Below are 15,088 nucleotides of genomic sequence, written 5' to 3'. Positions count from 1 at the left end.
TCCGTAACACAAAAGTTCTCTATAGTAAGTGTTCAAGTACCTATGTAAGCCGATGTATATTCTTATGAGAATAACTACTTATATTGCATGCATTTCGTTGTTTAGACTTCTTATTCGTTGACACTGTCAGTCGTCAGAACACCTGTTCACTGTAACCATAACTTTAATGTTAATATCACGTCACACACGATGCGAAAAACCCGAATAATACAATAAAATAACACGTTAATATTCGCGTAATGTTCAGTCAACGGTACGACATATTACACTGAATATACCATTATCCGAAACTGCGCAGTAGTTTAAATTTATAGATCGTCGTGCGCATAGGCATACATAGCGAACTAAATCTCGCGGGGTTCATTGTTGTGTTGACATTTTCGGTGCTCGTGCGTGTTAAACTATTTGCTCGGTTCAAATAGGAGATATTTTACGACGTATATTCAAATATTCGCGTAATTTGTACGATGATACCGAATATCAGATCGAATACGCGGTTGCGATACATTTTCAATCAACTACGAAAGAAATATAATCGTTCATAATTACATACGTGACTGTGAATCGTGTTTCGTCGCAAAGGAAAGCACTACAACAAACGAACTGAGCGTTTGGACGAAATGTAATAAACACAGTCAGCAGTAAAACTGGAGTAATTATGCTGCAACTCGATCGATTTATGTATCCTGAGGAATATGCCGAAGGTAAGATATATTGTTTATAACGAAAGACACGTTAAATTAATGTACATTTCTTAACGATATACAAATACTTTATTGCATGATTTCCTTCCTTCTGCGATCACTTCCTTTTTCCCTTACATTGCAATATGATGTTATGCATTTCTGAAATATCACATGATAAAAACTATGGTTACGGTGGATGAGTATTTTGATAAACATGTTAAGGAAAGCAAATATGTATATACATATAAAGATTCGTAAGAATGTATCCATTTCGATATAAGATGTTCAATTCGTAAAAACACTCGCACGTTGTAACCATAGCCTAATTTTTTATCTATCACGATCATGACGTTGCTTCTTTTGCGGCGCCACATGCGTGCCAGCAAACAATATGGCGCGTTATTTTAAATTGAATCCTCTGCTATTAAATTGAGTAATTACGTAATTATGTAACTCTTTCGAGTTCCTTCCACCGAAAACGATACTTAATACATAATTCTCTAGAAATCACGTTATCTTAACCTATACTAATACGATTTTCCTATAAAATAACTGAAACGCTCCAAACTAATGCTGTAGCATTTATATAGTTTTCAATTTATAAAATTACAATCTATTTAAAAAATGAAACCTATCGCTATCCCATTCGTATGAAAACCGAACATAAACTAATTTAAATTCCATCCAACGCAAATACCACCTCGATATCTCATAAATTGCTCAGTCGAAAAAAGATAGCTCCATCCTGCACCACATTATGCGAAACGAGGTTCGATGATCGTCGAAGCGCAATATCGATTCAGTCAATTATAGGAAGATCCTTTAATTACCGCGAGTTCGATCCACAATATCAAATTGTGAAACTGACTTCTCGTTAATCCGGGCTCAAGATACACGGAATGATTGGCCGTCTCCTCTTTCTGCTGGCGCAACGAACGAGAAGGACGCAGCACGAAAGCAGAATAAAACGAGAGACGGAGGGAAAGGACGGGAGAAAAGCGTGGAACCTGGCTCCGGGATATTAACATTATAAATCGTGCAGGCCGGCGACACGCCCGGGGCGGAGTCGATCGTATCGACTCGATGCCCTCCTCCGGGCTCGATATCGATTACACTCCCGTGATTGGCAGGATTCGTAACACGCCAGGGGGATCTCGTGGCGCGACCGATCGATCGTCGATCACGCGTATCCTCCGATAAACGCTCGGATCGCGCGCTTCTATCCCGTTTGACGGACGTGAAATCGCGGAATTCCGTGCGACCAATGCGCACGCGAGAGGAGCTTGAATCAGCAGGAATCGCGGATAGATATCGACGTCGATATTGTCCACGTATAGGAAATGAACTTGGTGGAACTCGCCACCGCTTCGAAAGATTATATTCGACTGATGTTCAATCACGGTTAGGACGAGTTACTTGTATATTCTTTAATACTTGTTTCGCTACATATACTTCGATAGATCGTTGTAAACGTGTAGTAATTAGTTAAGTTAGTTTTAACTGAGAAAATGTTGCAGATTTTAATAACTTCTTTTAATAGCTTTATGCTTTTGCTTTTAATTTTCTTTTGACGTAAAATTACTAAATTACAGGATACTTAATATCGCAATTAGTGTGCTTTCTAGTGTATTTCGTGTAGCAATTATGTTCGAATTTACTATCTAATTGACAAATAAAAATTAAAGAGTTTTATTTTTAAGTAACTTATATACATGTTCCTCTAAAAAACAAAGCGATACAATGTCAAAACTTTCACCAGCGCGCAATTTGTAAACTTTACCAATAATTCGATAAGACATCGTGACACAACTACGCACAGGGAACGAGTACAGTTTCGAAATTCGAGTCAAAGGGGGTATAGTATATAGTACAAGTACCGGCGGAGTCTTTTATTCGCCTCACGGGCAGTGAATCTTGCATTGACGGCGACAACAACGGCGTATGTTGACCAAATTGAAGTATTCAAAGGAGTGGGAACGCTGCACTCCGGCGGGCTGTCGATGTACAGTAAACGATCATATTATGGGACGCGGCGCGATCAACGTCAAGGAAATTTATTGGGAAGTCGCGAAAAAAAGTCTTATCGGCACCGAGCTGGCTCCGCCGCCTTTCACCATATTTATTGACACTAAAGGTGAAAACTCGTCACCCCGTTGACGACAGCCGTTGTTGTGCGTCCACGATGGAACCCGTTCGAAGCGGCACGAAAGGGATTCGCCTGGACGAGGCGAGTGAAATTGTTCGTCCCGCACCTCCCAACGGGATTCATCCGCGGTCTCGAGCCAGGCGTCAATAATCTTGACGTTAACTGTCGAAATGTCATTGATGCCACGCGGAATTCTCGTCGTTCCTCGTTCATAGGGCGATTTTACGGCCGCTTGAAAGCATCGAGCACCGTTCCTCATCTTAGTCCGCTTGTATCGCGGCTATGCGTGTCTTTGTCGCCTTTGAATTCGAATTTTGCAACAGTATTATGATTAGGATCTAAGAAAAAAGATTTAAGCAACGGATACAACTTTGACGGAAGATAATTGCGATAAATAGGAATGATACAAGTTGGATAGTGTTATTTCGGTCGTTTCAGCTTCGATATTTTGAACAATTCAACGTCCAAGTCTGCTATTCTAGAATAATCAATTTTATCGTATATTATAAAACATTATATATTTCGAACATAATCATTCTGGTTGACTTTGGTCGATGCAATTCTTTGGAAGGACGTACGAATTTGTTGGTACACGTTGGTACAAGCACGAACGTTAGCCGTTTTCAAGATCGATTTTACGATGCACGGAAACCGGGCGTGAAAAAGTCTTGCGAGTTTCGTATTCGCTTTGCTCGTCCTTCTTCGCGTTAACTGCTGTGGCACGCCAGAGTACGGACCAACTTTGCGGTCGTGATCGTTCAGTTCTTCCGAACAATGGGCAGCCAGTGTTCACGGGACTGTGTCAAAGTGCCCTTTTATTGGGCCGTATTTTACCTCTTCGTATTCGAGAACGCACGCGTAACGACGCCAGACGATTCACGACGGACGCTGTCGATCGCAACGATCGATGTGCTCGTGTCTGCCTCTTAGATCTTACTTCTTTTTATTACACCGATGGAAATTATCCTAAGAATCCATTCCCATAAGAAGCTTCGTTCTTTGATTTGTCTTCGTAATTGAAAAATTTCAATTAAAATCTCATTTATCTTTACTGTTTGCGCGAACAAATTAATCCTCGGCTTCAAATGTGCGCATCTATAGCTGAGCCTCTATTATATTTGAACCGTGATTGAGCGTGATTTCAGTCGCACGAATACGTGTTTTTATAACGAATATACGCAACCATTTGTTTCGCGAAGAAAATTGGGATTCCCAGGCGAAAAGGTCTCTCGATTGACAGAACCCTCGGGACGAAGAATTCCGCGGGAAGAAGTCGACCGCACGAGAACGAAGCGTATGAGAACGCGAGTGTGGGCACGTCGCGTCGCGTCATAACTCCCCGGGCATTGTAAATCACGGTGGACGCCTCGTGCACCCATAGAAATGGTTATATTCGGCCATAACAGTTCGTACCCACCGCGACGACGACCAGGCTATATTTTAATAGTAACGATAAATTACTTACGCGGAGAGAATCGCGTCCCAGTACTGGCGGCGATGAAACTCTCACGCGGAGAGGGCGCGATCTTCTTATCGGGCATCTTCAAACCCCTTCATTCTCTCTAATCACAGATATAACCTTATTACAGCGTTACTTAAATCGCATTTCCATCTTTGATACTTTCTCTTTGAAAACAAGAACGTATACCTACGCAATGGCACACGATTGTATTTGGACACTTGCTATAGAAGACTTTTATTTTTACGTATACATATGTTGTGCGTGTTGTACAAATCATTTTGAAACACCGCTGTTGGTAAAATTTGAAACCGATCTGAAATGGTGGAACGAAGCCAATCGTAAGAGTGTCTCGTAATATAGCAGTTTGATTACTACGTGCAAAATTTAAGGTTGAATTTTGCGTATTATATAGAGGCTTAATCCTACAGACGGTTACACTCCATTTAGGTTCCCATGAACTTTTATCGCAAATTGTTTAAGGTAATCTACCATTTTTGTAGACATTAGATTTACCAGTAACTCGCAGCGAGCATACAAAATTATCAATTTACCACGTGTAGTCGCCACAGACGTACCTTTCACTCAACTTGACAATACCCATTCACGCGACTATTTTTGCCAAGATAACTCCCGTTCGAGCGCAGAAATGCCTACAAATTGCCACATCGATTTATTGCTAAAGAGCCATTTTTCAGGGGAGAATGGTTAGTTTTCAAGAAAGATGGAAATTTCGCTTAATGCCAACGATGTAACGCGTCAGATCTTTCTCAAAGGGGCAACGGGTGTTTAATTGTCAGGGATCCTCGAGCGGTGGATAACATTTTCGACGCCCACAGGAACGTGATGTTCCAGAAAACGCAAACTCACCAGAACGAACACTAATCACTCGTTTATCTGGCCGCAACGAACTGCAGGATTCTCGCTTTTAGATATCGTCTGGATGGTGGGAAGCCGAAGTAATATTACGAATCCCTAGCTCGTAAGATTAATGTTCGCCTCGCGTCGCTGTTCATTAATACCGCGACCAGTCGCACGCGTATGTTTAGGATTACACCTTGATAACAGAATGGATTCCGTCGTGACATTGTGTTCGCACGATCATCGTCGGCTCCGGACACGACGCGCGTATTGCTCGCGTGGAATTAATGAAATTCCATCGTCCAGCACAATTTATGTTACGCCGAGTACTATCCGTATCGTGCTTTTAGAAGCAAGGACACGTGGGTGGAAGATAAAATCGTGAACTGTAACACGCATTCCCGTTTCTATCCAATTTTATCAGGCTAAGTACGATGCGGTGGTACTAATTATCAATCTAGTTATCGTAATATCTTTGATAACGGTTTCCTTCGAGGAAGAGTTTTCCGAATTTTAAAGATATTAAATTTGTAGAGTTAGAATTCTCGGAAAAAAGAATAGAAATTACTGAGAGTTATTCATACGATTTTTGTAGTTCGCGCAGTAATAAAAAGAAGTTTCTCCAAGGTAATCTCGCTTCTTTACATTTTTCCCACAACAATTTTTCTTTTTTATAACACAGTTATATATAGCTTTTACGACGATGAGCTCACGCGTAAACACACGTGTCAATCACACGATTACACATGCACAGATAAAATATTCAAATGTAATTTTAAAAGTGAAAATGTATCGTAAATCATGTAGTTGGGAAATACAAACTTTAAAAATTTCGAAGATTAAAATCGTAAGGATTCTAGTTTACTTGCTCTAGTTTTGATTGTACTTCGATAGCCGGGTGCCTCTTAACTCGAGGAAAGGGCAACTTGCGCAAGCTAACTACTCGCGAGCCCATCGCCCACGCGGCGTGCAAGGTGGTCCGGCACTTGAGATCTTCGGGTCTCGGTCTCCGGACACTTTTATGCCCCCGACGACGAGCGACGACGACATCGCCGAGCACCTTCCACACGGCGTGGGCGAGTCATGGGAACCTGCAGTCCGTCGTAGCCTGCCCTCTCTCCTTGTTTTCTGACCGACCATTTGTACAACGTTAGTACGCGGTCCGCCGTAACGTCCATTTCATTATATATTCACTCTCTTCACTATTGTATTTTAATTGATACCGGTCGAGCCCGGCAAAAGGGTAGCGTTCGTGGTGAGCTTTGAAATCTGAGAGTTGTTTCGAATCGTTTGTTTCCAATTTGGATAATTTATGAGGAGGAAAAGCTTCGATGCTTTAAGGAAGGAAACTGGAACGCCGAACAGCAATTCTTCCTTCGTATATACATCCTGTACTGTTTCAATAAGACGAAGATCACGCGATCTACCAAGCTAATAATTTCAATGATTTTTAACAAGTTTGCAACTATTCTTCGGATTTATCTAATTTACCATAATATCCTAGGAATAATAAAAAGAATCTCGAAGAACCGTTTAACCTGCATCCATCGCACGTGATATCAAAGATATCATCAAACGTCACAAATCCCCGAAAAGAATGTCCCAGTCATCATGTTCTCGTAACAGTATCAGGTGTTTCCACACCGTCCAATCTTCGTCCAAATTCTCCTCAATTTCCGACAGGCTGTTACCAAACACAGAAAACAGGGACCGTTTCCTCTCGAATTCGGAAACTATTTTCAATCTCCTCGGATTAAGGCAGGGAATCGCGGTCAATTTTCGATCGTGGGACACGTGGCCGCTACATCGAGCGATTTACCGTGCTGGAATGCGGCGCAAGGTGGTACGCGATAGAGAAAGAGGAGAAGCTGGCAACTTGTGCGAGGCGAGAGAAGAGAAGCTCCGTGACTCGTACTCGACGTTCCTACATACCCATCTCGTCGTCTCTTCTCTCGTCCATGACGATGCCCCCCTCTGTCCACCCCGTTGGTTCGTTCTCCTCTCTTTCGCGCATGGTTCGTCCTTCTCGATCCACGTACGTGTTGGTAAGGCCCTGTGAGAGCTGTATGTAATACCGGCGAGGCCCCGAGAGCGTATAAAACGCGTCTTTGTGCGCGCTCGGGCCAGCTGTTTGTCTAACACCTCGTACCTGCCTGAGGTCAGTGGCGATTCTGTTACGAGTCCCCGGGAACGCCGTTCGATTCACGGGCCGAGGTCAACGTTCCACGTTCCTGCTAGATCGACGGTTCTCCTGAAACGTCTGTTCGGACAACGGCTGGTCACCGTATACCTTGGTGTCGTGGTTTCTTCGAGCCAGTTATGATTTATGTTTATTCGGGGACTGGTATTTCACGTACTCTGAGATTGCGCAGATTCGCTTGGCAGGTTCCTCTTAATACGAACTGTCTAGTATAGATTAGGTCTTAATGAGCTAAGGCTAAATATAACAGCTCGTTGAAATACGAATTCTTCTCGCATCAGCGTGATTAATTGTCCAGAAGACACTGCTGTCTGTATTAAAATAGATTTCATCTGGTTCTTTCTAATTGGCAAGCTATAACCGAACACCGGTGTCTCGTCGGAACAAAATCGATGTTAATTCACTTTCCCGCTGCGCGACCTAGCAACTCGTCCAAAATTCCAATCAGCGATCTTCTAACAGTAAGCAAGAAGTCCCGCGACTCATACAATATTTAACAACAGGCGCAAAACGACGCGTTCTCTGAGACGTCGTAGCCCATATTCGATGCGTCCGTGTGAGCACGAGCCGGCCCACTGTTCATCCCGACGAGACTGACTCGTTGAAAGAACCTGGTACAGCAAAGGGGACTCTGTCCAACGTAAAGGACGCGACACACAGAGGCAATAACTCGGTCGTGATCTTCTGGCGCGCGTAGAGAACGGAAAAAGTCGGTCGCCGGTAATAAATACATCGCGGAACGGGGTAAGTTCGGGGGAGCATTGATATTCGCGTGGTTTCTTTCCCGGGCGCCGCTAATAACTTATCCGGTAGACGGTGGCCAGGTTCTTGCGCGTCTATCGGGCGTCTCCAGCTCTCGGTGGAGATACTCGTCCCCCGACTCGAGGCTCGTCGGGGGCGAGTGATGTTTTCTGGCGCGGCTAGCAGCGCTCTGTGTGGTCCTCGTGTCAAAATGTGTCAAAACTCGAGTTCGCGGTCTCGGCGTCGCCGACAAAAAGCGGTTCGACGGCCCTACAAATTAACGGGCCGTCCTGGTGAGGGCACAGACTCGAAGTAGAAAGGAACGACGCTGCTTGAGAAAAGCTACAGGATCCACGCCATCGCTCGACCAACGAATGTGCTCTTGCCTCGTGATGGAAACGTAAATTATGCTTCAGTACGATGGAACACGACGGTCGTGCGTACAGTAATTTTAAGACTAGGATCTGGATCATTTTATTAATCGGTTTAGTGCGTATCTCGTGCATCTGAATTTTACCAGTTTAATACAAAGAATCGCAATACGAGCCTCTTAGGAGCCAAGCCGATCGCAATTCCACTTTTTGCCGGTTTCTCGAAGTAATAATATTAAGAGAATCAACGCGTTTTCTTCATAAATTATATGATTATCTAATAGAGATCTTACAAATTACCTGACTGATAGGTTAAACGAACAGTTACCGATCTCCTTCTCTACTTTTTTTTTTTTTTTTTTTTATCAATTTATCTATGAAACCTATCAGATGTCCGTAACAAATATTTATAACAAAACGTATACGTATATCGTAAGCGATTTCAATTTGCCCCAAGTGTTGAAACATGCTCGACACACAGGATACAATTTTTCTAATGTCGTTAAATAGATATTCGTTTAGAGTAAACTCGACAGAGGAATTCTACGAAGAGACGAGACATCTATTCCCAACGTTCACGATGAAATACTGCGCTGTTCTGTGAAATGTTACTCCATGTTTCCCCTGTAATTATCGCAAGTGTTAAAACGATCGTTAGGCAGCGCGGCCGCGATGTCCAAGAGGATACGTCTGTTCAACCTTTAGAATGCCATCGCTGCTCACACGAATTCAACACAAACGTATTTTCAGTTGAATGAAACGATTCGCCGAGGGAATTGCTCAACGATCGCTCGATCGACACCGGATTTATCGACGTTGCGCTCTCTTTACGAACGATTGCGACGATCGACCTTAACACCGTTGGAATTTCGCGACGACCTTCGCTACGGCATTCGACGTCTTCGTTTCCTCTTGAACGAGCTTCCGGAGTGGTCTTGGACATCCCCCGAATCAGATAAAATCGTAGTTTTAACGGGACACAAATGGCGGGTCTTTGTACGACAGAATCGAACCGTTGATTTTCTATGGGATACGGGCATGGTATTGTGCAAACCGCAACTGGATGCGCTTCTACACGTATCGGAGCGCGGGGCCGTATACGTTCTCAACTTCACGGGGCGCGCGAACTGTTTGCCCGAGTCTCGATTTCTACCAGATAAAATTATATTCCGCGCGTCGAAGAATACAACCGGATGCGAAAGGTGTTACGCGACATCTGTTGCTATTTTCATCCCACGGTTGAGTGTTTTCTAAATAAGGAACGATATATCGTGAAAGTGTCATTTATCGTTCGTCGACGATCTTGTATATAGACGCGACTATCTTTGTGGATGTTCGTCGATGTTTGATAAAATTCTGTTTGAAACGTGCTGTTGGAAACGTTTGCGAGGTCTCGTTACCGTTCTTAAATCGTTCTGTTGAAATCGCGGACAACGCGTTATTCGTTCGTATAAAATTTGTACGTTTCGAAATTGCGTAGAAAGATAGGAAATTGTTTACGGTGCGACATAATATTTTAACGTTTAAAGCGGTAGGAAGGAATAGTAGAACGGTTGAGAATCCCTTGAAAGTGATCTAAAAGAGATTGAAGACTGCTAACGAGGTTGTCTATCGTGTAAACTCGCGCTCGATATTTGCTCGATTATCGAAGAGGTATCTGCCATGTACGACACAGACCGTTCCGCTGGTAGGAACGATTTCCTCGTCGATCGACGATTTATTTGTGGATCTGCTACGTACCTGATAAATCCTTATTCGCGGCTCAAGGATCTCGTCGTCGCGCAGACCAACGTTTGCTGCCACTCTCTTTCTGTATTATATACTTGTCCAACATTGTTATTATTGCGAGCACGACTGCAGCTGCTCACCGGGAATAATAATGGTCGTTCGTGCACCCCTTCGTTACACGGGACTGTATCGAAGTCACGTACAGATCGGTATTGTTATTTAATCTGAGGCATTCGTTTAAATTAACCAAAGCCGCCATCGGCTAGTATCAATCTAAATATTTCTGTGCTGTCAGACACGGAAACGCGTGGAACGTTCGAACGATTCGATTAATCGACGTTTGTAATCGTGCACGGCAACGACTTCAGGGACGTCTCTCGGCATTGATAAACCGTGAATAATTTCTCGTTTCGATATCTTACGATCTTCGACATCTACGATGATGTTTCTCTTTTTCAATAGAGCCGCGCGGATATTTTAGACGTGTTCGTTTAAATTCCAAGAGGCGATCGGAGAAAGTTTTTATTTCAAAATATTGAAAATGCTCTTCAATTTCTTTCTGATATTCTCGGTATTCGAGTTAACAAGTGTGGCTATGTACACGTGCATTCGTTTGGACGATCTTACTTGCGAATAGCGTTAGGGGAATATTGATGATGAAATAGAAAATTGATCACTACGTTACACAGGACGGGATTAAGTAGCTATTTCACGCGTAAGAATTGATTATTCGAAAATTACACACTTTTATCCGCTGACAAAGGAACCAGCCACGTTGTGTAACGAATGCGACTCTCTAATCACAACAGACCATTTAATTCTAAGCTGATCAAACTATAATATATACTGTTCGTGGTAAATAGGAAAATAGTACGTATAAATTAAAGCTCTTCCTTCGAGATGATATCGAAAGTTTCCACGCTACGAATAAAGTACTTATTTACTCAAGCGAATGGTTATCTCTTTCAAAATCATACGCGTTTCAATCTAATTACTTTGTAACTCTTACTCTTACCTGGCTTTCTTTCGAACGGAAAGTACACACCCATCTCATATCGTTCACAAACGACATTTCACCACGTACGATTTGATAAATTCTCTGAAGGAGGATTCGCTCGTCGATCACGCTTAATTAACTCTCGCAACGTGTTATTAGCCAATCGGTAATACATTAAGTTGCACGTGGAAAAAATGTGTGGCGGAATGTTAATTGAAAATTAACAGTGCCGTCGAGAGTCGATTCGAGGTTGAGACCGAGACGATCGGCTCGCGAGCGGTATTCTCCGGCGACACAATAGACTCGCGCGGCAATAATCCTCGGGGCAGCTTCTGTACGCTCGATCCTCGGGGCGGATCACGTTCAGGCATCGTGGCTCGTTATTACGGAGGCGAATGAGACGACCGCACGCACGGTCGGACAAGGCAAAAAGTCGTTTTCGCGTAAAACGATCGGCGTTGCTCGGCTTTCCGTCGTAAAGTAGCGCCCACACGCGCCGATGCTCCTCTCGCATAAGCCCCGTGCCGCCAGCAACAACGTGAGAATGTCCACGAGACGATAAAACTTACGCTCGTGAATATTACGTTCCGCTCCCTCTCTCCACGTGTCCTCGATCGTGCTTGTCCGTGAAAAACCACGACTTCACGCTCGCCTTTTGACCTGATCTTTTAGCGTTTAACGTGTTCCAGTATCACAGATCGTCGTCTTTTATCGAATTCTTCCTTGAAATTTGTTCGATATTCGAAGTCTAGAATTATCAATGTTCCATAATTTCATGATTTACTTATTTTATTTTATAATTTACACCATCGTACTTTTATTCTATGACGATGTAAATACAGATACACTTACAGCTACCGTGTAATTCGATGAATATTTTGTTGAAAAAGAATCGAATATATCGATTGCCTTTAATTATGGCTTCGAGTTTTTTTTTTTATATATATTTACAGGAATAAAAGCATAAAGTTATAATAATTACAAGTATTATCTGAATACGCTGATTAAAACTACGATTGTGTCCGATAATTGAAATCGAAGCTTAGAACGACGAGATCTGCGAAAAGTTCTTCGTAACAGAACCGATGTAATTCTCGTAACAAATTAATCTAATACGAAGAAACTATTAGATTTACAACTTGGATCGATGATCTTATTGCAATTTATTAAACCACGCAGAATTATTCGGTGAACAAGGTGACTCCGATGAAACTTTCATTTCTTATACAGCAACAAATATCGATAATTCCTGACTGATTAACAAAACTCAAGCGATCCATAAGATAGTGAAATCGCATAGATAGGACCTCTGTGGAAGATACGCAAACTACATCGCGTACGCACAGTCAGGGCCACTCGGTCCGACAACTGACACCGTTACCATGGAACAAAACGAAATCTTCGAGGCGATATTTAATTGAAAAAGCATCCACGCGGTATAAATCGATCCGTTATTCACAATGAGATGATTAAAAGGCCGTTTCCGAGGTACCGTTCCTGTTAATGTCCATTTAAACGAATCGAGCCACCGTTGTAACAATTTCCCGCAACAAACCGGCCGGAGCGTTGCGTGATCGAGCAATTATAGTCCTGGGATCGGGCACCGCCATCCGAAACAGTTTCCGTAATCAACGGGTCAATTGTTTCACCCTCGAAAGACCGCGTATCTGCATTGTCGTTGGGAACGAAGCAAAACGCAGGCGCCGTAAGCCGCAGTTCGCTTCGATTGTTTATATCTGGCTGCATTCCAGCTCGATAAATTCGATTTTTTACACGCGTACGAATATAGTGCCGACCATTGAGTCGGGCTCTCGCGCGGGTCGTGTCGGTTGGTAGACGCGAGTGCGTTCTCGTCGTGGTCGTGAGCCCTTTTACAAGAAGCCCGGTCCATTCAAGAGTCAACCTCACTGAATTATACCTCGCTACGGATTCGCACGGATCGGCTGGCGCGCGAATTCGCAACCGGATTCCCCTGGCGGACCGTTCCTGACCTCGCGAGGCCAAGAATTCCCCGTGGAAGAAGAGTAGCGCGCTCTCAGAGTCTCGACTAGAACGGTCCAACTATCGAACGAACAATAATGCAACTCGACGCGGACACTCGGTTACGTAAACGTAAGCGCGTGACCTTATCGAACGGCGAATCGAGCACCTCGGCTGTTCGCAATAATATCGATACCGTCGATCGTTATTAATAATAGTAATTACGAGGATAAAACGCCGTAGCGCAGAAATACAGAATAGAAGACCAACTTCTTAGAAGTCCATTAACGTCGTTGGCAACGATACGCCTGCTCCATGCGTCGCGACTGGCGGCGTCGTTTAATGGTCATCAGGAATCGCGTCGGAGGAGTATCAGAGTATCGCCGTGGAAATCTAGAATCCTGGAAAGTCGATCCACGGTGGACTCTCGACGGAGTTCGATCGTTGTCGATCCGCGTCGATTTCATCCTGTAATATGTATACGACTAACTTCTCCCTCTCCGTCGATTCCCATGGAATCGCATACAAACAAGTATACGAGTATGTCCATCGAGTACACGGAGGAGGTCACCGTCGCGGCGATGTATACCGCGTGATAGACCTATTCGAATAATTTATAGTCGCGTTAACTATAATAGACTCGACCGTGCTATTCGTCGACTGGAAATGACAAGTACCAGCAAGAGTATCGACTGTAGCCGCGCTTTTTTCTCTCCTCGTCTCTTCGTTCGTCTTCCAACTCGTCCTTTTTCATCTCCTCCTACTACGTGGCTACCACCACGGACACGAGAGCAAATAGAAGCGCGTACATGTCTCGGGTAGAGACGCGTTCCTGAGCGCAAGAAAAAAAAAAAAAAGAAAAGAAAAAAAAACGAACGCAAGCAGAGAAAGAGAGAAAGAAAAGGACGTAAGGATGAGATGGAACAGAGAGTGGGAATAAGTAGAAGATGAGGAGAGGAAGGCTCCTCGCGAACGATTACCGGTGACTTACGTATGCAGGCAATCTCGTGGCGTTTGCGCAATTATTGGAACACCTCATGTCCGTAATAAATGGCGGAATATGCCCTGAAAGGTGTTAGTTCAAGATCATCCGGTGATACAAGACCACTTGGACGGTATCGCGGCTGCCTGTCACAGGATTTCATCACCAACGTGCTCATCCGCGCACGGCTACCTATAGGCGCTGGTTTATGTAACCGGTCGGGACATTAAGGTTACCCTCGATCGTGGAAAGTCTCGCCTACCCTATTCTCCTTCGTTCCGCCGCGTTTTCATAATTATTTTCTAGACGATGCAGCCGTTCTTACGCACGCTTGTTGGAGGCAACGCGCCTTCACACAGCGGGAAAGGTCGCCGAGAAGGTAGATCGCGATCTCGAAGCAGATCGCGCGCTTTGCGACATACCGTACGCTCTGTAACCTCGAGTCGTCTCTTTTGTAATTTTGCATTTATTTTTTGCATCGATCCTTACCACACCGGTACGAAATATTTGGACTCGTTCGATAAATGTGATTTCTATTTTGTTAACAGGCCGTTTCTTGATTAAAGACATCTGTAAATTAAGTAGTAAAATTAAGAACTAACGACGATCAATTTTTCGTTCTTTATTCAGGGACGATCTTAATCCTAATCGCACCAAATAACGGCCCGCTCGAAAGTAGCTGTTGAAAAATTACGAAAAAATTGGGAAACAGTAGCGTTTGCTCTCCCGCCACGTCCTCGGCGTTGATCCTCGCGCGGAGATTTCAATGCGCCGTGTGACGTGGGAGTAATTGCGACACACGGAGGTACAAGCGCTCGCGTACATACAAACGCGTCCGAGCCGACCTTGCGCTCGTCTTCCCTGTACGGTGCAATCGTGCGCTCCGCGATCAATTACGCGATATCCAGTTTCGTCGCGCTCCTTTCCTAACGACGTG

The 15,088-nt window shown here is 43.9% G+C and overlaps 1 protein-coding gene across 2 annotated transcripts in view; it reads left to right on the top strand.

The window, feature by feature from the left end:
- The first annotated feature begins 390 nt into the window (after positions 1–390).
- Positions 391–15,088, top strand: part of LOC139986530 (uncharacterized) — a 113,170-nt gene continuing 98,472 nt past the window's right edge. For both annotated transcript variants that reach the window (XM_072001939.1, XM_072001938.1), the window contains exon 1: positions 391–704. In XM_072001939.1, the coding sequence (XP_071858040.1) occupies positions 696–704 (9 nt within the window). In that variant the 5' untranslated portion in view covers positions 391–695. The remainder of the gene's footprint in view (positions 705–15,088) is intronic.

The sequence above is a fragment of the Bombus fervidus genome, chromosome 4 (genome assembly GCF_041682495.2).
Source record: "Bombus fervidus isolate BK054 chromosome 4, iyBomFerv1, whole genome shotgun sequence".
Lineage (NCBI taxonomy): Eukaryota > Metazoa > Arthropoda > Insecta > Hymenoptera > Apidae > Bombus > Bombus fervidus.
The sequence above is the reverse complement of the archived record's forward strand: the minus strand, read 5'-3'. Positions and strand labels throughout refer to the sequence as shown.